Source organism: Tyto alba, unplaced genomic scaffold (genome assembly GCF_018691265.1).
Source record: "Tyto alba isolate M040663 unplaced genomic scaffold, T.alba_DEE_v4.0 Super-Scaffold_42, whole genome shotgun sequence".
Taxonomy (NCBI): Eukaryota; Metazoa; Chordata; class Aves; order Strigiformes; family Tytonidae; genus Tyto; species Tyto alba.
The window spans coordinates 12,976,505-12,997,781 of NW_024881318.1; the positions used below are offsets into that span (position 1 = coordinate 12,976,505).

Consider the following 21,277-nt stretch of genomic DNA (forward strand, 5'->3'; position numbering starts at 1 on the left):
AGTTTGACTGTCCCATCTTCAATACTCTTTTCATAGGTGCAACATTCATCAACTTGTGAAAAATCTATAGGGCATTCAGATTTGGGAGTAAGAGCAGCCACCACTTTTGCTGCAATCATTACTTCTGAGAGTAACAGTACTGAAAGTCTGATGACTAGGACCACAAAGCAACCTACCATATCCCCTCACATTTAGTGTGATACAGAAATATGATTAAAGTTTCTGATTCAAAAAACAGATAACCAAAAATATGTTGATCCTGCTCAGACATCAAAAAGCCATGTGTAGTCTTTCAAAGTGTGACAGACGAACACATACCACATTTCAACCATTGCTATAATAAATCTACTCCAGTAACAAACCTGAGTGAGACTAGTTTTTCTCAAAGGGCCTAAAACCTGATACCACTGAAAACCATAGTAACAAGCATATTTAGCTTCAACAGCAGCCACATTAGGTCTGTACCAACAGTTCTGCAGTATACTATCAACACTAAACCCCCACTGAATATATTTAATATATTCAGCAGCATTTGGAACAAAAATTCCGGTTGCAACATGTGCCAACTGAGATGCCTTGGCATAGACAGCAGCAGGTCTGGAGGGCCCACTTGCACCAAGGGTTAAGCAATCAAGTACAGAAACAATTAAATTGCTTACTGGGTAGGCAGGCAGAAGTCCTCCAGGTCCCACAATATACTGGTTATGCAACAAGGGCGGTACACCTTGGGGCAGGTTTGGGGGAGCTTTGCCTGTAAAGTCAAAATACAGACACTTTAACAAGCCTTTAGAAAAGAAAGGGCTTCAGCATTGAGACAAGACAGCTCACAAGCCCTGGTGGCTGCAAATATCTTGTGAAGAGCAGAACTACGCTGAAGAATTTTGTGCTGGCTGATCAAAATGCTCAAAATAGACCAAGGGTTTAACCGTGTGTCAAGAAAGGGGAATCACAGACTATTTAAGGCTGAGAACAGTCCCATCGGAGATCAGTCTGATTTTGTCATTTACTTTGACCAAGAGGATTACAAGAATTACAGAAACTTCTTTCCTCAGTCCTCCCCTGAAGGCAAAATTCAGGCATTGTTTTCCATCTAAGGGAGCAAATGCTCTCCTTTCATTTTCTGCTCTGTCAACACATTCCCCATTATCGCCAGCAGTAGACTTGAAAGCACTGAATGTTGCCAGCATACTTTTTGTGAGTGACTTATTGCAGCTGAGAATAGCAAAGAGAAGATTAAAAGTTTCAGTTGCCTCCATGAAGCAGTGCTAGGAAGCACAAAAGTGGAAAAAATGTGCTTTGGCCAGTCATCAGACACTTCATTTACAAGGTACGGGAATAAGAAATGAGAAATCCTTCTATAAGAGTTTGATCTTAATATTTAAATCATTCAGTACCCTCCACAGGATTTCCTTTTTGCAGTTCAGGTTGATTAGAGAAGCAATAGAGAATTTCACACTGCTCCCACTGCAGTGTGAGAAGCCTCCCCACCTTCTCTCTCTGTGGACCCTTTTTCTGAAGTGCTATTTGCTATGGAATGACCCAGACATCAGACACCTTTTTTCCTTTCTCTAGATGTGGCAGTAGGGATGTGGCATATAATAATGAGGACACTGCAGTATATTTTGATACTGTCAAATGAATTGAAGTCACAGAAAAGACTGACATTAGAGCTAATGTGAACTCACAGCCAAGAGCCAATCACAACCTGGAATGCAAACTGGGTGAATCTCCTAGTCCAAAACTTCCAAAACTTCCCTGGTGTCTATTTATAAAGCTCTTTGGGGACGTAGTGTGCTATATAAATGCCACACAACACCCTAACAAATATTTCAAATATACAAAACCAGCAACTTTATTTTATAAGACAGCAAAGAAAGCATGCTGAAAATGCCAGTCAAGCATAGTTGTGGCTGGTGAGATGCTCAACTGACAGCCCCGCTGACTGAAGTCCTCTGTCTATCCACATTATCTGTTAATATTGCGAACCTGAAGACACTAAGGGAGCTGCCCGTGTGGTAGCAGCTGGTATAGACACACTGGCAACGCTCAGGCCAAGGCTGTCTGTAGTGTTCATACTGCTTGCCATGCTGACAACCGAAGAGGTGGTGCTAGTGGCTGAGGTTGAAGCAGTTGAAAAGGTTGTTGAGGGCTGAAGCGAAGTTGTGTTCTCAACACTAGTGTGCTAGAAAGAAGACAAAAAGAATGAAGATCACAAAGCAAATAAACCACAGTGGAAGATGCTGAGGGGAAAAAAAAAATATCAAAAATCCCTCAACAATCTTTTAAGTAACAGCAGCACATGCAAAAAATATGCATTATCTATACACCAAGCAAGCAAATAAGTAGCATGCTTGTGATCTTTAAGTTTTCAGAGAAAATGATTACATGACAGTTAAATTTAAACAGCTATATCATCATAAAGTGATACCACAGAAACTCAAATGCCACTCCATTGCATTATTTCTTGCCCTTTGCTTGTATACTCCTTTAAGCTAGTACTCATTACGTTAAATATACTCCTGTATTTTTCCAAAAGACAGTACTTGTTTTCAAAAACAGGACACTGCTGCAGTGATTTCCTCAATACACTAGTGGAATTTAAGAGATTAAAACACAGCAGAGTCAATATGCCCCACAACAGAGTCAATGTAGTAAACTGATACGCAGACCAGATGTGTTACAGGAACACATAAGCATAAAGCGGTTCCTGGTTTGAATCCAGCATAATACAATGCCTTTAACTGTAAGCTGATCACACTTGTAAAATAGTGTCATCAACACACAAAAGCCAAAACAACTCTGACAACAGAAAAGAAGGATTCTGGACAAGTGTGAATGTCTAAGTTACATATTCAGTAGGGATGGAGCATTAAAAAACCAAAATACAGGCAAAAAGAAAAGTAGTAACTTATCTACACACTCCAGCTGGGATTGTACAGAAGTACCCCATCACAGAACAAGGCAATGTCTCTCTGACTTTCATTTGTGCAACCTCATCTAGAGCACCATGTTCACTACCATTCGCGTTATCTCAAACGCATTAAATACACAGATGACAACAATGCCACATTGTAAACTCTAAAATCAGTCATGAGGCATTTGTCATGACCTGTGTCATTCCATCACCTGCATTTCGCCAGCTAACATCTCCAGTGGAGACTGCTAACAGTCCACAGTTTGGAGCACTTTAAGACAGCCGCTTCTAAATATTTTTTTATTATTTGTAGTACATTTGTTACAATTAAATATTTCTTAATTCAATCCCCCCTTGCTGACACAAAAACTTCCTCTGCATTATTTGTGTGACTGGCAAGCCTCTGCAATAGCTATTCCTGATCTAGTACAAATCACAAGTGGTAAAGACTATTTTTACCACTAGAGGGCTGGCAGTCCTTCTTCCTCACGATAAGGCTCTTGTTTCAGTTCTTAGTGTACCAGGACACAACGACCTTTAGGAGAGGGTCTTAATCATCAGATAAAATGACTGTAAATCAAACACCTGTTGAAATGCAAATAGGACTTACTGCATATGAAGTGCTTGAAGACAACACTGAGGCAGGAGAGAGGCTGCTCTGATGATTGGAAAGGGAGCTAGAAAGAAATCACAAAGAATTAATAAAACTGTTTTTTCCTATAACTGTTTTTAATATCTAGATGTATGTTTATATGCACGTATATAAATATACAATCACAGAGCAGACAGTAGGATATTAAATAATAAAAATTACACATATACACACAGTAGGATATTAAAGAAAAAATTGTCTGTAGGGTTGTGTGTGTATAAACATACACACAGACATATACAAACACCCCTAGGGGCCTTTTTTCCACTAACTAATATCCTGCTAACTTTTAATGGAAAAAATTGAAGTACAAAGACAGCTATTACTAACAAAAAACATCTAAAACACCATTCATTTGTATTTATCAATTTATTTTCAGAAAAACAATAGTTGCTTCAGGAATTATGTAGCATTGACTCCAAGAGACATAAGTTCAAAACCAGAAGAAGGTTCACATAACACATGGCTTGTTTCTCATTCTTTCTCTTAGCAACTGCTTCTGCCTGCCACAGGGCACCAGTATTAATTTATTAGGTGAGGCAGTGCTTTGGTTTGACTCACTATGGTATTTCTCGCATTTTTATCTACATGACATTAGTTCAACCAATTAGAACTGCAGGGTACTTGCCCCATAACTCTGCCAAAAGCCCCAATACACCCTCAAAAGACAGAGCTCAAAAAAAAGGACAAAAGAAGAACATCCGTGAAAGCCTCAAAATTAGCCATACTTCTACAGAATCTGGTGCTTTAATCAAGGCTGTTTCATACCACTACACTCCTCCAAAACCCATTCCCTCTTTGAAAAGATGAATCGGATGAATCAGAACTATCAGTTCAGTTTTATACACACACTGTAAAATACGAAAACAAAGAACCCCCTGATGAAAAACATCTGCAGGTAATGTCATTTTAGAAAGCAACTCTCCTTTGGCACCACCTTTTTTTCATAGCTGACCAGGCCTGTAAACTTTTGGCAGTAACAGTGGCACCAACAGTCATCTATAACCCAAAGACATTTAAATGTCTCCCCGAAAGGTGACCGAAACTGGTTCTCAAACATTTACACTGACAAAAGTTATACCTTACATCTGAGGTCAAGAACATAACTTACCATACGGTATGCAATAAACATAATGAACACTGAACAAAGGCAAACAAAATAAAGCCATAAAAACATGTATGGTTTGGTTCTCAAAAAGCCCCTCCCCTCATGTGAAACTGGAAGCAAGAGAGATTCTGACCATAACAAATATTTTAGTGTTCTCTATGGAAATAGGCACAAGAAAATACAGCAGTTTTCATAACAAAGCTGCAGGCTAAATTATAAGCCCTAAGGGCAAACACTTCTGGCAGCACTTTGAGGTGTGGGACCAGAATAAATCTCAGCAGTTTCATAGATTATTTTTACTTCAGTTCCTTAAAACTGTTCCGCATCTGCAGGAATTACAATGACACCACTTCAGGCAGCAAGGAAAAATAGTTCAGCCCAACATACAGTTTTAAACCACTCCTTCGCTCACTCTCCCACATCTTCTAATAAGCCTTAATTCACCATCTGACCAACAAAAGCTGCTAGCACAATCAAGTCAGACATGCTTGGAAGTCACAAATCATCTTTTCACAGCATTTGGTACCTGCCCAACAGCATCAAACCTCCAACTAAAATTTCCACCAATGTACACAGATTTTCTGCAAACAAATGTGGGGAGATGATGTTTCTAACGTGAATGGAATAACTCTTGTTATTTGGCATATTTGCCATTTTATTCAACATAAAACACTAATGTATTACTAGAGAAGCAACCGTGTCCTAGCTGTGAAGCAAGGAAAAAAAAAATGGTAACCCATCAGATTAGTTTCTTACATTAGCAAATATAATACCAAGGTAATTATAAAAAGTATAACCCAACCAGTATTCCTTCAGGATGTCACCTGCCTGAGGATGAAGCTCAAGTTAAGCAACACTGAGAAAATCAGACAGTGTAAGTGAGCTAAGCTGTGCTGAATGTATTTCCAGGAACACTGATCTGGTATTTCAAAGTGTCTTAAGGAAGCATATAAAAACCACACACTTCCCCTGTGGAATTATTTCTGGTTTTTAATTTTAAGAAATTCAAATGTAAGTGAAACTACAATATTTCAAAATTAGCCAGGAAGTAAAACTGTTAAACAATGATTTGAAACATATGACACTAAACAAACAGCAGGCACTGTGGACATAGTAGAAAAAACAAATTGGGGGAATGAATTCAGCTGACATGACTCAATTATGAGCACATTGAAACACAAAGTTGTTCATATACCATGAAAACTTGAGGGCAGCAGCTGCTCTATCATTAAGAGGCAGCCCATAGCTCATACTTCGCTGTCAGAAACAGCCTAGTCTCTTCTGAATCTTTCTCCTAATTCTAGTTAATGTCAGAAAAGGGGACCCTGGTGTCTGACAGCCCCATACACAATCACCCTCCTGTTTGCCCTCTCCCCAAAACTGAACCGCTTTCAGTACAACTCCTACTGTACCTGCTTAACTGGGAAAGTGAGCTGCTGGCCAAATCACTGGACTGAGGCAAGCTGGGCAACGTTGCTGTGTGCTGTGATGCTGAAGGGAGAAGCGAAGCAGTAGTGGATGCCACGCTAGGCAGAGAACCAGCAGAAGGCAGTGAGGGAGAAGGCTCTGTCTTAGGTGCTGGAACTGATGGAGTAGCTGCAACAAGTTAAAAAGAGGCATTCAAAGGCAAATTCCAGCACACCTGATATCCCAGCCTGGATTCAGGAACACAGTAGTATTCTCCCCCTGGTTTACACAAATCTGACCATTAAGAACCAGTAACACAATCAAACAATCTGGCTATTAAGGAAAATTCAAACTGTAACAGAGCTATCATTTTTTACCTTTAAGCTCTTCACCTACAACAGACTTATAATTGTCACTGCTACATGTAGTGAACTACAGTCTTCTGCACTTCACCTCTCACTCCAGATTACTAGCTTTTGCTCATAAATGAATCCTCATTTTAAAATTGCTTGCATTTGGTTCTGCAAACAGAAGTCATCTGCACTTTTCAAGGCACTGTACAAATCTACTTTTACCTACAGCTCCTTTACCTACACAGCACTTTTGATAATGAAGACTGAGATCACTCAGTACAAGGGCACATATACTTTATCAGTTTGGAGTATCCAGTCAAAGGCATAACGCAGTAGAATAAAAGAAGCTACAACAGGAGGCCATGTTTGAGCATAGCATTTAGCATTTTTAATGGTTAAAAGGTTGTGTCCTGGGTTGAGTGAGTGGTGGAGTTTTTTGGTGGCAGGGGAGGGGGCTATAGGGGCGGCCCCCTGTGAGAAGCTTCTCAAAGCTCCCCCAGCTCCACGTCAGCTCCACTTCTGTTTGGGAAATTGAGCCAATCGGCTGCGCCTCTGCGATAACGTATTTAAGAAGGGACGTGGTGACGGGCAGTCGGACTTGTGAGGAGGAGTTGCTGCAGCTGCATGAACACCAAGGTCAGTGGAGGAACGGAGGAAGAAAGGAGGGGGGAGGTGTGCCGGAGCAGAGACCCCCCTGTATCCTGTGGGGAGACGGCAGGGCGGCCCCCCCTGCCACCCATGAAGATCTGCAGTGGAGCAGACATTGATTTATGGCCTGTTGTTCCTGCTCGGCTGATCAAGGTTCTGTGCCCGAAGCAGCACGGGGGTCTCGTGGGAAAAGGCAGCCCCGCTGCTGTAATTCAGCGCTGGGAGGATTGCAGCACGCGGGGGAGTCCCACGCCGGAGCAGCTCGGGAAGGGCTGCAGCCGTGGGAGGGAATCCAGTCGGAGAAAAGTTAGTGACCCATGACGGAGCAGTGTGGGGAACGCTGCGGCCCATGGGAGGAACTCATGTTGGAGAAGGTTTGTGGAGGACTGGCTGCTGTGAGAGGGGGACCACGATGGATCAGGCGGTAACAAGTTTCGGACACTCCCCTCACCGAAGATGAAGGAAGTGGCAGCACTGACTGCACCCCCCATTCCCTGCCCCTGCGCCACTGGGGGAGGAGGTAGAGATACCGGGAACAGAACTGAGCCCGGGAAGAAGGGAGGGGTGGCTGGAAGGTGTTCTCAAGATGTGGCAATGCTTCTCACTGTCTCACTCTCTTATGTGCTGTTAGTGTCTGTAATAAATGTATGTCTTTTTTTCTTCCCCTAACGAGTCTGCCTTTTCCTCGTGATCATAAAAGGGGGATTTTCCCCCATCCCAGTCCTATCTTGAACCCTAAGCCTGGCTCTCTGTCCCTTCTCATTGCCGGAGGGGAAGGGAGAGAGAGGTGCTGCATTGTGGTTGGCTGTCAATCAGGCCTAAACCACGACAGGTTGTCAAATACTGAGTTATTTAATTTGAACTAGAAAACAAAGTATTTATTTAATATAGGCTACACAGAGCAAAATTTTTCATCAGAGATGTGCCTTTCCAAAAGGTCACTATAGTGCAGTAAGACACTAAAACTCTACTGCTCAACATAATTCCCAGATGTTTCTATACTCTTCTCTTGTCCTGCAAAGATAACAAAGAATTAGAGGCACTCACCCACCAATAATACTCAGAAAGAGAGCTGAGCCCTCCCTTCTGTGGGGCCTTGCTTCCATACCACACCAGAGACCACTGTCCAGTGGATCAGCACTAACTTGTGCAATGCATGTGAAGAGTTTTAGAATGGTCACCAAAAGTCAGATACACACTTGGAAGTTACGCATCACAGTTTGTTCACATAATTGGTTTGGTTTCCTCACTAAAAGACCCAAGTCCATTTGCTGGATTGGGTGCTGTGTGAACAGCAATCAAGAGGTCTTGGCCTTGGCAATAAGTATGAGGGTAACTGACAACAGAGAAGTAAATTCAAGTGATAAACAGAAACATAGTTATGAAGGAGGCAACTGTATCACCTGATACCTCCTGGCAAGATTCATATAAAAATAAGTAAATAACATTTACAGCTCTAAATACATTTAGAGCAGGGCTCCCTTCTTGAAGTAAAAGTAGAGATCCTCAACACAAGGGACAGAATCAACATCTTCATTAAGACCCCTTACAAGATGCCTGAACATGATGCGTAAGACAAAGAAAGCCAGGAGACAAGTAGGATGGTTGGAATTATAACACAACTGTCATGTTTTGAACTTCAGGTTTAACAGCATGAGATACTATTAAATGATAACAGCAAAGGTGAGAGACGAACAACTAAGAATACTACCAGCACATACAGATGGGAAAAGGTCAGTACTTTCAGAAGTTAAGAGAATTTCAAAATTGTTTGGATGCATGAAACAGACACCTGGAATAAGACTGATTCCAGCGTATGTGCTTGAGATACACAAAAAAAAAAAAAGTGTTCTCAAAAGAGAACTGGCATAGAAAAGGAGACAAAAAAGCAATTACAGAATAACTACAAAAATACTAGGAATTCTCAGATCTTTGTTTTCCATAGCAGAAAGACAAGTCCTGTAGTGAATTTCACAAATTTTATATTAATTCGGTACAGGAGAGTAAGAACGTTTTCCACTTGAAAAGTTGTTTTTATATATAACCATCTTTTGAGCGTTAGCTCTTCGGGCATACACATTCGTCCTGCCTATTTAAATTGAATGCGGCACTAACAAAACACTGTTTACAGGTCTGAACACTCAACTACTTTCTACTTAGAAGTATTAAAAAAAAAAAAAAAAAAAAAAAGAAATAAAAAGGTTGCTCCCCTCATGATCTACCCAAAGAGATGCTTAAGAGGAGGACAGACCTAAAATTGAAGTGCTGGAATTCCAAAAGATGTTAATTCAAACTGATACCCTTGAAAATTTCCACAGAGCAGCACATAAAGGTCAGAAAAGTAAACACTAAACTTTATTTTAACTCCAAGAAGAGAGATGTAGGGGTGCTAAACATAAAATACCACATTAGAAACAGGCAAAGATGAAGATAACAGTAACACCTGTAACAGAGCCAGCACTTACTGTTATTCTGCTGCAAGACAGCACGGTACTCAGCAGAGGGAGCTTGTGAGTCACCCTTATGCCTCACAGGCTTATAACAGGGTGTAAGTAGCACTATACCCAGTGAGGTGCATTCAAAGAGTGTGACTTTTTTTCATTACAGCTAAATGCTACTCGCAGCTTCCTAAATGAGAATTGAAAGAATTGCTAACAAATTTTATATTCATTTATAATTTTATATTTCACTTTAATTTTATATTAAATAATTTCATTTAAATTCAAAAGAAAAAGCAGCAGCAAAGAAGCTTCTCTGAGAATGTTAGGTTTGTATATTTAACAGGGCTGCTTTCACACTTCAGTTTTAATCAAGAACCAAGCAGTGTATCCTATGCAAGTAGAAAATAAACTCAAACAGGTCAGCCAAAAACTAATCAGGGAGAACAATATAAAGCCTTAAAGCAGATGTCACTGCTACAGTTGGGCACAGAGTAAGTAATAAGAAAAGGTCACAAAGTTCTGTGCACAATCAAGCTTTGTAAACTTACTGTCAAGAGTTGCCTGTGTTCTAAGACCACTGTGCCCGTTCTGTAAACAAAGGAAAAATGAATGAATAAATCATTTTAGAGGTATGTTACATTTTCTGACTGAATCACACGTCGAACATGCTTCATGCAAAATTCTATATTCATTCTAAACTGAAAGACAAAAAAAATGGCAGAAAATTAACTTTTTTACTGCCTTTAATAAAACCACATAATAGTTGTCTCAAGTGCAAGATGTCCTGAACATACAGAATCCCATACACTGCCCATACTACACCCATCAGCCGGAGACCTTCCCATGTACTGTATATAACATAAACTTCAGGTTCACACCGATATGAAAGAAAGAATTGCATTAACATATAGGAAACGGTTGTGCTTTTGATCTAATGCAACTCACAATTTTAACTATCCAAGTTACACAGAGACGCCAATTTTTTCCCATTGAAAGATAAGACTTGAGAAGCACCAGTTGTTTTTTGGATAACGCTGGAGTACAGAAGTGGATAGTCTATGCTTGATCCTCACCAGTACATACGAGCTAGTGCAGAAGACAAGTATGACTGAGCCATTACATAACAAAGGCCAGAAGTAAATAAACTTACAAACTCTCACAAGTTCCTTAAACATTTAATAAATTAATTTTTCTTAAAACAAACCTATATTCCATATACAAAGACAGTAGGTGCTTTTGAATCTCCATCCTAGATAAGACCTCTCCCTCTGCTTTTTAAAATAAGACATGAAACTAATTCTCACTGGTGTTTAAATCCAACAGAAGAGTAATGCTGGAGAGGGCACAAACAGTTTGGGATCAATTTGCTAGATGCCATATAAATTTAATAAATAATATACTTTTGGATAAAAACTGTCAAGTTATGGCAAAATACCATGAGTTATTTAGGTACAGAGATAGTTCCTTTTTTAAAAGCTACGCTTCAGGATAAAAACTCAACTAGAAAGTTTAGTGTTACTAAGAAAGCAAGCCAAACAGCAATTTAAAATGATAAAACCCATAAAATCAGAGGCTCTTAGAGCCCAAATACAGTATGGCCAAAAATGGCTGCACAATAGGAAAAGTGAAAACCATTAACATTGTTATCTTGGGAATCAAAAAATACACTTGGCTTGGTTAGAAGTATTAACGTAGCAGGATAATACAAGCCTAACATGGATAAGAATATTTCACTTTTTTCAAGATCTGATTTCTGAAATTCACTCACCGTAACTGCAACAGGGGTTGATTCAGACGGAACCATGGTGCTTTGGTACGCTATCCTACTATGCACAGAAGCCTGGTCATAGGAGGAAGTTGTTGTTACTGGGCTAGTGCTCCGGGATGAGCAGGTCAGACTGGAAGAGGTGATGGCAGAGGTTGTGTAGGTGGACTCCTGTACTGTATTGGATATTGGCAAAGAGGTATTCAAAGGATCACTGAAAAAAGTAAAAATTATTTATAATACTGGTAAATGACATCTCAAACACCTTCATAAAGTTATCTAGAACTACCTTAAACATGCAAATAAACCCACATTTTTTATACTAGAAAATCTAATAATGAAAATTAAATCTAACTGAATCTAATTGCTTTGGTCCCCAGTAATCATTGCTTCAACATCATCAGCTGCACTACGCACTATTCACCTTCCTCTTGCCAGCCAAACCAAAAGAAGTTTACACACAAGCACTTTACAGTCATTTCCACCTTCTCAAAGGATAAATTAATGATCATAATTTCTCTTATTGAAACAACTAGATCCACAAAGTCCAGTATATGAAGAGAAACACCCAATCTCTTTTTATAATAGAATTCTAATGCAACAGTACCAGCCTAGCAGCACGAACTATGCAAAGAAGGAAAAATACTTCAAGACATGCAGAAGTGTTCTAGTTTATAGGTAGCTTAAATCATTTATAAACTAGAAAAACATGTGAAAGTTCCATTTTTACTGCTATTTCTGAATTAACTTCAGGAAGCTTTTTATTGAAGGCAATTTTTGAATGAGTAAAGAAACAAAAAATGGGTTAGTGGTACATTGGCATTTATCATTGAATATTTTAGTATTTCAGTAAGAGCTTCTGCATATTGAAAGCCTAGCTTTGTTTCTTATCACACAGGAGCATCAGATCTGTAATCTGGTGCCAATCTACTAACACACATATATGGTACAAGGGTTATCTCTCCTGGATCAAGAGCAGAAAAATTCAGGTTGTGAGGAACAAACCCTCAAACGAATTTGAAAATCGGGACAGTTAAACATGAGAAAGCAATTCTATAAAGGTAAGTTTATTATGAGGTTATTTACATTCATATCATCTCCAGCTTCACACCGACCCTTCCAGGGAGATTTTGATTGTCATTGGAAAATAAATTTCTCCTTTAAGATGCTATCCACAGAAAACACTTAGCCTCACAAGTCATCATATTTCTCCCTTCCATCATATGGTAACTGTGCCTTGATGTCTTTGGCACAAACTTGACCTCCTAAAGAAGACATGTAAGAATGCACAAGGGGAACTCGGACGTACTTTACAGATTTTGAGTACAAGCTATTGTTGGTTGCCTGGCTGGTATTCTCACTGCTTGAAGTTGATCCAAACTCTGGGATTGCAGGCTCTGATCCAAACTCCAGAGCTCCAAACTGAACGTTTAACCCTGTCACATCTGCTGATCCAGGCACCTCCACTGCAGGAATCTTAAAGGAAGGAAAAAAGGCTGTAATTCCTTTGCATGCGCTATCCGTATTAAAGATACCAGTAACTGACACCCTCTCCTCCCTTAACTACAGGCTTCTTCAGTTACTGCCTCAGCCTCCCCGGCTAACTAGATCTGTGACAATGCCCCAGTTTACATCACATAAATTAACTACATTCTTGTAACCTGAAATTAATTAATTCATTCTGTGGCCTGATCTGGAGCTGAAAGAGTAAGACACAGTATTCTACAGTATCGAAGTGACAGCTGTGTCCATCCCTCTTCAGCCAACATTTATATTGTGGATACTCAGTCAATCCAAAAATCACTCAGCAACAGTCATTTTCTACACAGAGCAATCAGATATGTGCTTGGAAAAGACAACATCACTGTATTTTGGACTTAAAACTATCCAGCTTGGAATTTCCTGCTTTATAAACAAGAAATATACTATAGTCCTTGCTCTCCTTCTCCCTAGCAACTTATATATAGAACAGAATCACAGAATCATTTATGTTGGAAAAGACCTTTAAGATTACTCACTCCAACAATAAACCTAACACCGCCAAGTCCAGCAACTAAGCCATGTCCCTAAGTGACACATCTACTCACCTCTTAAATACCTCCAGGGATGGTGACTCAAACATCTTCCTGGGCAGCCTGTTCCAGTGCTTCGCAAGCCTTTCAGTGAAGAAACTTTTCCTAATATCCAATCTAAACCTCCCCTGCTGTAACTTGAGGCCATTTCCTCATATCCTGTTGCTTCTTACTTGAGAGAAGAGGCCGACATCCACCTCGCTACAACATCCTTTCTGGTAGTTGTAGAGAACAAGGTCTCCCCTCGGCCTCCTTTTCTCCAGTCTGAACAACCCCAGTTCCCTCAGCTGCTCCTCACAGAGCTTATGCTCCAGAACCTTTACCAGATTTGTTGCTCTCCTCTGAACACACTCCAGCACCTCAGTGTCCTTCTTGAAGAACACTCTTTGAGAGGCCCAAAACTGAACACAGTATTGAAGCTGCAGCCTCACCAGTGCCGGGTACAGGGGGATGATAATTGCCCTAGTCCTGATGGCCACACTACTCCTGACACATTTTACTAAGGACAAGCCACCATGCAATTACCCACCTTGGGTGCTGGAGTTATCCTCCGTTTTGGTGGTTTTATCTGTTTCTGCTGGTTTTGATGGGCAGTCACTGCCTGGTTATCCATAGATCTAGTAGGGAGCTGTAACATTTTGCTAACAGCTGAAGAGGTGTCTATTGGCGATGGCTCACGGAGTTTTACCTGGGAGGAGAAGGACTCCAGCCCAGGAGGGGGAACAGGGACTGCCTGTGTTTGTTGTTGCTGTCGCTGGGTCAGCTGGCTCAGAACTGGGGATGGTTCAGGCTGGGATTTAAAGTCTGGACAGCATTGGGAAAAAGAAATATCAAAATTAAAGCATTAAACTCTGCTATTCACACTTCTACTCTTTATGAAGGAATCTGGGTGACTTGACATACTTGACAGTTATGATTCTACAGTGTGCAAGTCTCTTTCAGACATCATAGGAGTTTCACATTGCACATTACCACTACAATAAGAAGGCCAACATTTGATATTCTCTACTTCAGATAGACAGTTGTGGGCAAGCCTTGTTTAGCTTTCTTCAAAAATATGAAAACAAACCTATCTATACATTCACATAATATTATCACACAATAGTCCTCAAAAACTGGTATGGATGATTTTAATTTGTCCTGGTTTTGGCTGGAATAGAGTTAATCTTCCTAGTAGCTGGTACAGTGCTGTGTTTTGGATTTAGTGTGACAGTAATGTTGATAACACACTGACATTTTAGTTGTGGCTAAGTAGCGCTTAAGTTAAGGATTTTTCAGTTTCCCATGCTCTGCCAGTGAGGAGGTGCACAGCCAGGACAGCTGATCTGAACCAGCCAAAGGGATATTCCATACCACAGAACATCATGCTCAGCTGTCCTGGTTTCAGCTGGGATAGAGTTAGTTTTCCTTCTTAGCAGCTAGAATAGTTCTGCGTTTAGGATTCACAAGGGATTGGGTATGAGAAGGATGCTGGTAACACACTGATGCTTCCAGCTGTTGCTGAGGTTTCAAGGACTCTCCAACTCCCCATGTCCTGCCCATGCACAGGTTGCACAAGAAGCTGGGAGGGAGCACGGCCAGAGCACCGGACCCAAACTGGCCAGTGAAATATTCCATGTCATGTAAAGTCATCTCACTATATAGAGGAGGGGTGGCTGGGAAGGGGAGGTTCTCTCTTACTTCCAGGACTGTGGTTTCAGGATCTTGGGTTTTTTGGGATCGCTGGCTGGGAATGGGCTGGGTATCAGTCAGCAGGTGGTGAGCAATTGCATTGTAGGGACTACTATTGTTACTGTTTCGTTCTATTTCGATTATTAAACTGTTTTTATCTCAACCTACAAGTCTCCCTTTACCTTCCAATTCTTTCCCCCATCCCCTGGGCTGGTGAGTGAGTGTCTGCGTGGTGCTTGGCTGCTGGCCAGGTTTAAACCATGACACCAGTATATAAACGGGGGGGACTTGGCTGGGGGGTGGGTCACTGCTTGGGCATCAGTCTGCAGGCAGTAAGCAATTGCATAGTGCGCTACTTGGCTTTTCTTGGTTTTTTCCTTCTCTAATTTTTTATTATATTCCTTTCATTATTGTTATTATATTTTATTTTATTCTAGTTATTAAACTGTTCTTATCTCAAACCACAGGTTTTACTACTTTTGCAATTTTCCTCCCCATCCCACTGTGAGGGGCGAGGAGTGGGCAAGCAGCTGCATGGTATGTAGTTGCTGGCTGGCATTAAACTACAACATAATCAAATACTGCTTCACTGTAATTAACAGTTCTGATAAAATGTGATTACTTCCAAGGGGCGTGGAGCTGCAATTTAGAGGTGGTATGAGTTAGGATTTCCTACCCCTACAAAGGAGAAGACTTTCAACACAAAGTCATCTACCATCTCAACCTGGCTGAAAATCAAGAGATGCTGGACACTGACAGTCTTTTTCCATGTCTTCCCCTTTCATATTTTTCAGATGCTGAAAGGCAGGCAGTGGCTCAGAACACTGGCCAACAACCATAAGAGATCCACAGCATTTGCAATGTGAAGGTTTTTTTATTTAGCTGGTAAAGTGCATTAGAAAGCAATTGAAAATGTATTTAAACATTTTTTCAGAATTGCTGTGTGTAAAAGATTATAACTGCTACCAAACTGGCTGCTTATCTATCTGGAAACATATACACACATAACATGAGATAGATACCAAGAGCTATCATTCTTCACAGTGAGAATACCATTAGGAACTACACTGTAAAGACCAAGTTTTTGTCCTTTTCACTGTTTCCACTAATTTTACTCAATTAAATGAAAAATCCACACAATTATGAAGACAAAATGGGCAACCCGCACCATTCTCAGCAGACTAGGGAAAGAACACCGAGATGTGATGCACATTATGAAGAAATGACATAGTACTCATTCAAAATTCAGGTAGTGGTTAGAAGAGAAAAATTTTGGGGAAAAAAAAAAAAAAAAAGACAAAATATGGTACGACATTATACTCAGCTAGAAGCAGCACAGACACAATGAGAATAAATATTTTTCATGATTTGTTGAGAAACAAAGTAACAACAAAGTTCCACTTAAATATTCAAGCACATTAAATCAAAGATGTCATTACACGAAGGCTCAACAACTTCTAAAGGTGCAATGACATTTATGGATAGGCTTAAGCCTGTCAAAACTTAGTTTGTGATACACTCGTCATGTATGTTACCATAAATGGCCACCGACATTAAGAAACCTTATAGGCTAATAGAGAAAGGAAGAGAGAGAAAGCTATGTCAAAGCACTTACCAAACTGACTAAGAACTGAGGATTGAGTAATGGGCGGTTTTAGATCCCAGGATGATGTCGTAGTAGTGGTAGTGGTGGTAGAGCTACTATTGTTTTGTTGAGAGGTAAACTGACCCAATCCTGGAGATTTAAACTGGTCCAAGATTTGGGATCCAGTAGAGTTTGACAATTTAGAGGATCCCAGTTCTCCAAAGCCAGAACAAAGAACTGCAGACTATCAAAAGACAAAAAAGAAGATGAGAAGGAGTGAAGTTAAGTATTCAATAAATACTCTGAACATAGTCATAGGGTCAATGCCTACAGCTGTTATTTGGCAGCAACTAAAACCTCTTCAGCACTAGATTACTAACAAACAATAAAAAAATTCAGCAGTTGTAGCATACGACCAGATCTTCTCTGATTATCACTGCTACAACTTCCACCACCATGGTTGCAACAATATTGATCTTCTTGAATCCATGCATCTTAAAATAACGTATATTTACTAATAGTTGAGCTCATTTTCAGAGAACGAATATGTGTCAAATTTCAAGCCCCCTCAACTGACTCAGAAATAGGCAAGTTATCACAAAAAGCAGTGACATATGTGCTTGGAAACAGCACATCATAGTTTTCTGGCACAGAACTCTTCAATATAAACAAATTATTTCATCTCAAATCAGCATGCAATAAATGCATCTGCTCTCTACTCAAAAATTAATACAAGTACTTCATGTAAACCGAGAAACAGCTACTTATTAAAAACAGAAAAAAACGTGATCTTTTTTTGTGCTTGTGTGTGAATGGAATTAAGAATTCCATCCCTTCAACATTTGCATCCTTAATTTTACAAATACCGGAACACCTTATGAAATGACCAGTACTGGAAAAGTTGCTTAACTTGAAATATTTACTCATGAAGAATATTTAAAAAGCATAAGTTTACCAGACTTTGAGGAGAATAAGAGTTTACAACACTGGAGCTGCCAGTTCCTGATGCCATCTGGGTGCTGTGCTGAGAATTTGTGAAGACTAGGGCTTGGCCAAAGGTCTGCTGCTGAGGACCCTCAAATGAGTTGCCTTCTGTCTCTTGAGTCGAAGTCACTGGCTTTTGAAGCAGTGTTACCAAATCAATGCTGTAAGAAAAAGCAAAAGTTTGGCTGGAATAAACATGATTAGGTTGTGCTGAAACTGAAGAAAGCAATAACAATACTAACGCTGCCATACTGGCAACAGAATTACTACTGATTAACAGTCTTTCCAAATATTGCTTGTCTGCCATACAAAAAGACTTAGAATAGAGGTTTTTCCCAGAAAGTAATACTCCACCAGCTAAAACCTTCCACTGAAATTAGAATATAAATTATTTTTGCACTCTTTTCAAACATTATCAAATTTATAACATCATGTATCACATAAATAACCCATGTGATTAATGCAGACAAATAACTGCAGATAATAATCCACATTCTTTGTATATCACACTATCCCTTTAAAAAGAGCAAGGGATCTAAGTCCTACTTCTGTATGGGGGGGGGGGGGGGGGGGGTATGAGGTCAGTAAAGAATAAAGTCCCACATGCAGTGATTGAGTATCTCATAACATGGAAGTCACAAGACCTGCAGAAATAAAAGCTAAGTTTCTCAGACAGTAGGCACATATCCAAAATTACTCTATCACACATACTTGAGCAGGATGAGAAACATGCATTTTCTTATATCTAACATGGATTACTAACCCCTACTACATGTTTAGCACAGGTTTATCAAGGAAAAGCAAAGCATTAAGACAATAAATCTACTCCAAAAATTATGACATAAGATTATCCTAAATGCCTGGGCTTAAAACCTGCCCCCAGCACTTTCATTAGCATACGATTCTTAAAGCCCAAACCTTTCTTATGGCAATTAAAAAAGACAAACCAAACCAAAAACCAAACAAGCAGACCCCCAACAAAACAAAACCCAAAAAACAAAACACCAGAATTCGAGCTGGTGGACTACAGTATTTCTTAGCGTAATTTGAGAGACACCCACTGGAACAGTATTTGCATTAGAACAATGAATATGTGAGCATATCACCTTTAAGAAGGAAAGGAATATAAACTGTAGACAACTGACACCAGAACTCCTCCAGATCACATCTGTGTTATACGGAAAATTCTGCTGCAGTCTGGAGTACTGCAGTACAGCTGTATCAGGATGTTCGGAACCGTCAAGCTATCTTGTTTTCAGATCTCATGATGCCAAAGTCTTTATCACATGAGTTTAATCTGCTTTCCTGGGACCTCGGGCTAATGCAGGCATCTGATTCCAGAAGATCATCAGCCAGGCATTTGGTGAAGACAAAGGCAAGCAAAGGAAGGCAGAAACCGCCATATTTTTGGTTCTCTATCCGAACTCTATGTCATCAGTTAAGGCAAGTAATTATGATGCTTACCAGGAAATTCACCTTCTTGCCTACACAAGCTTTTGTGTTAACATGTTTGTCAAAGCACTATGCTCTGAACACTTTCTTAATCCACAGGGGCAGGCTTTCCATTTTCTGGACAGCAAAGACAGAGCTTCATTTTCAACACAAGAAAACTTTTCTTCCCAGGTAATTTTGTTCCTGCCAGTAAGCAGTCTTTGTGCAGAAGACATAGTCTTTTCTGGTAAGTTTACCTCCTTCCATAGTCAATAATAGGTAACAGAGGAAGCCACAAAACCAACAATCTACCAGCGAAGCTTCTGCAAATTTGAAATTAGCTTGACCAATCTCTGACCAGGGCTGCCCTGTATTTTATTCAACATTTTATGTGCAAGGTAACATTGCTTCATCAAGCAGAAGGTTTTTAAGATATAGGGAAAATGTGGAAGAGCAGCTTACCTTTGTAACATGGAGTAACATGATTCTCAGCTGGAACAGAGGAAGCAGTGAAGACTTTTGTTTCAGAAAGCTGAAAAAAGAGAGCGGGGGGGGGAAAAAGGCATTTTAATAATACACATGCTCACACTTCACTGCTGCAACATCTTCAAAAACTCCACCTTGGTCACACACTTTCAAGACAAAAGTAAAGTTAAACTACCATTACAGCTAGTTACGCTGGAGAACAGTGAGGTCATTTGAGACAGCCAGCATGGCTTCACCAAGGGCAAGTCCTCCCTGACCAACATATTGGCCTATCTATGACGGACTTACTACATCAGTGAACAATGAAAGCTATGGATATCATCCATCTAGATTTCTGTAAGGCCTTTGACACAGTTCCCCACAACATACTCCTCTCTAAATTGGAGAGAGGTGGATTTGATGGGTGCTGTTCAGTGCATGAGCAATTGGTTGGATAGTCTTATCCAAAGGGTCAACTGTTCACTGTCCAGATGGAGATCGGTGACAAGCAGTATCACTCAGGGATATGTATGGTGATCAGTGCTGTTTAATATCTTCACTAATGACATAGACAGTGGGACTGAGTACACCCTCGGCAAGTTTGCAGATGACACCAAGCTGAGTGGTGTGGTTGACATGCCCGAGGGATGGGATACTGTCCAGAGGGACCTGGACAAGATCCAGAAGTGGGCTCACGGGAACATCATGATGCTCAACAAGGCCAAGTGCAGGGTCCTGCACATGGGTTGGGGCAACTGCGTCCCCAGCTGCATCAGAAGTGTGGTCAGCAGGTGGAAGGAGGGGATTCTGCCCCTCTACTCCACTCTGGTGAGACCCCACACGCAGCACTGCATGCAACTGTGGGGCCCTCAGTACATGTAAGGCATAGACCTATTGGACTGGGTCCAGAGGAGGACAACAAACACGATCAGAGCGTTGCAACGCCTCCGCGAGAGGCACGGGCCGAGAGACTCGCGCTTCTTCGGCCCGGAGAAGAGAAGGCTCCGCAGAGACCTTCCTGCCGCCTGCCCAGGCTCCAAGGGGGCTTGCAAGGAAGGCGGGCGCACGCTTTGCCGCAGGGCCTGTACCCACCGCACAAGGCCTGATGGCTTCCCACCAACAGAGGCCAGGCTCACGCCGGGCACCGGGAAGACATCGCTTCCCACCAGCGTGCTCCAACGCTGCCGCACCTTGCCCAGAGAGCTGGCACACGCCCCAGCCCCGCAGACACGTCCAGCCTCAGCTGGGACGGGGCCCTCAGAGACCCCAGCTGCTCCACGAGGGGGCCCTGCTCCTGCCGGGGGGGGGTTGCACCACCACAGCACCTTCCAAGCTCCCTCCCAGCCCAAACTATCCAATGATTCTATGCCACAGCTGTGCTTAAAGACAAAAACATGTAGTCAAACTTCAGCAAAGTCTTCTCCACAGAATCAGATACCATTTTAACTGTTCAGAAACTTGATCTACTGAACACACACAATGGTATACCAATGTAACTACATCAGTTTCAGCAATAGTTTACCCCAAAAATATACCAGTAGAAAGCAATTAACATGACAGCTGGTAGATCAGTGTATAGATACCTAGTTCAGACAATCCAGAACTCCACAGAGGAGCTGCTAAATCTTGTTGCAAAAGCCTAACACATTGCACCATTCCCATTCACTTCACATATCCCTGTGTTTTACATTCCAGCTCACATCACTAGTGGAGGGCAGGTTTTCACTCATGTATGTACATTGAACTAGCATTTGTGGTTCCTTCTTGGCATTTGTGCTAGG

At 41.0% G+C, this 21,277-nt stretch overlaps 1 protein-coding gene and 1 non-coding gene across 2 annotated transcripts in view; both read right to left on the reverse strand.

The window, feature by feature from the left end:
- The window catches only part of UBAP2 (ubiquitin associated protein 2), a 113,405-nt gene that overhangs the window by 35,581 nt on the left and 56,547 nt on the right, over positions 1–21,277 (reverse strand). The window contains 11 exon segments of the mRNA XM_042804735.1: positions 660–751; positions 1,987–2,182; positions 3,525–3,591; positions 6,087–6,270; positions 10,072–10,111; positions 11,292–11,502; positions 12,598–12,764; positions 13,890–14,164; positions 16,647–16,860; positions 17,572–17,810; positions 19,503–19,563. Of these exon segments, the coding sequence (XP_042660669.1) occupies positions 660–751; positions 1,987–2,182; positions 3,525–3,591; positions 6,087–6,270; positions 10,072–10,111; positions 11,292–11,502; positions 12,598–12,764; positions 13,890–14,164; positions 16,647–16,860; positions 17,572–17,810; positions 19,503–19,563 (1,746 nt within the window).
- Positions 13,080–13,165, reverse strand: LOC116959627. Its single transcript, XR_004405978.1, has one exon. It is a non-coding gene; the product is annotated as a small nucleolar RNA SNORD121A (small nucleolar RNA).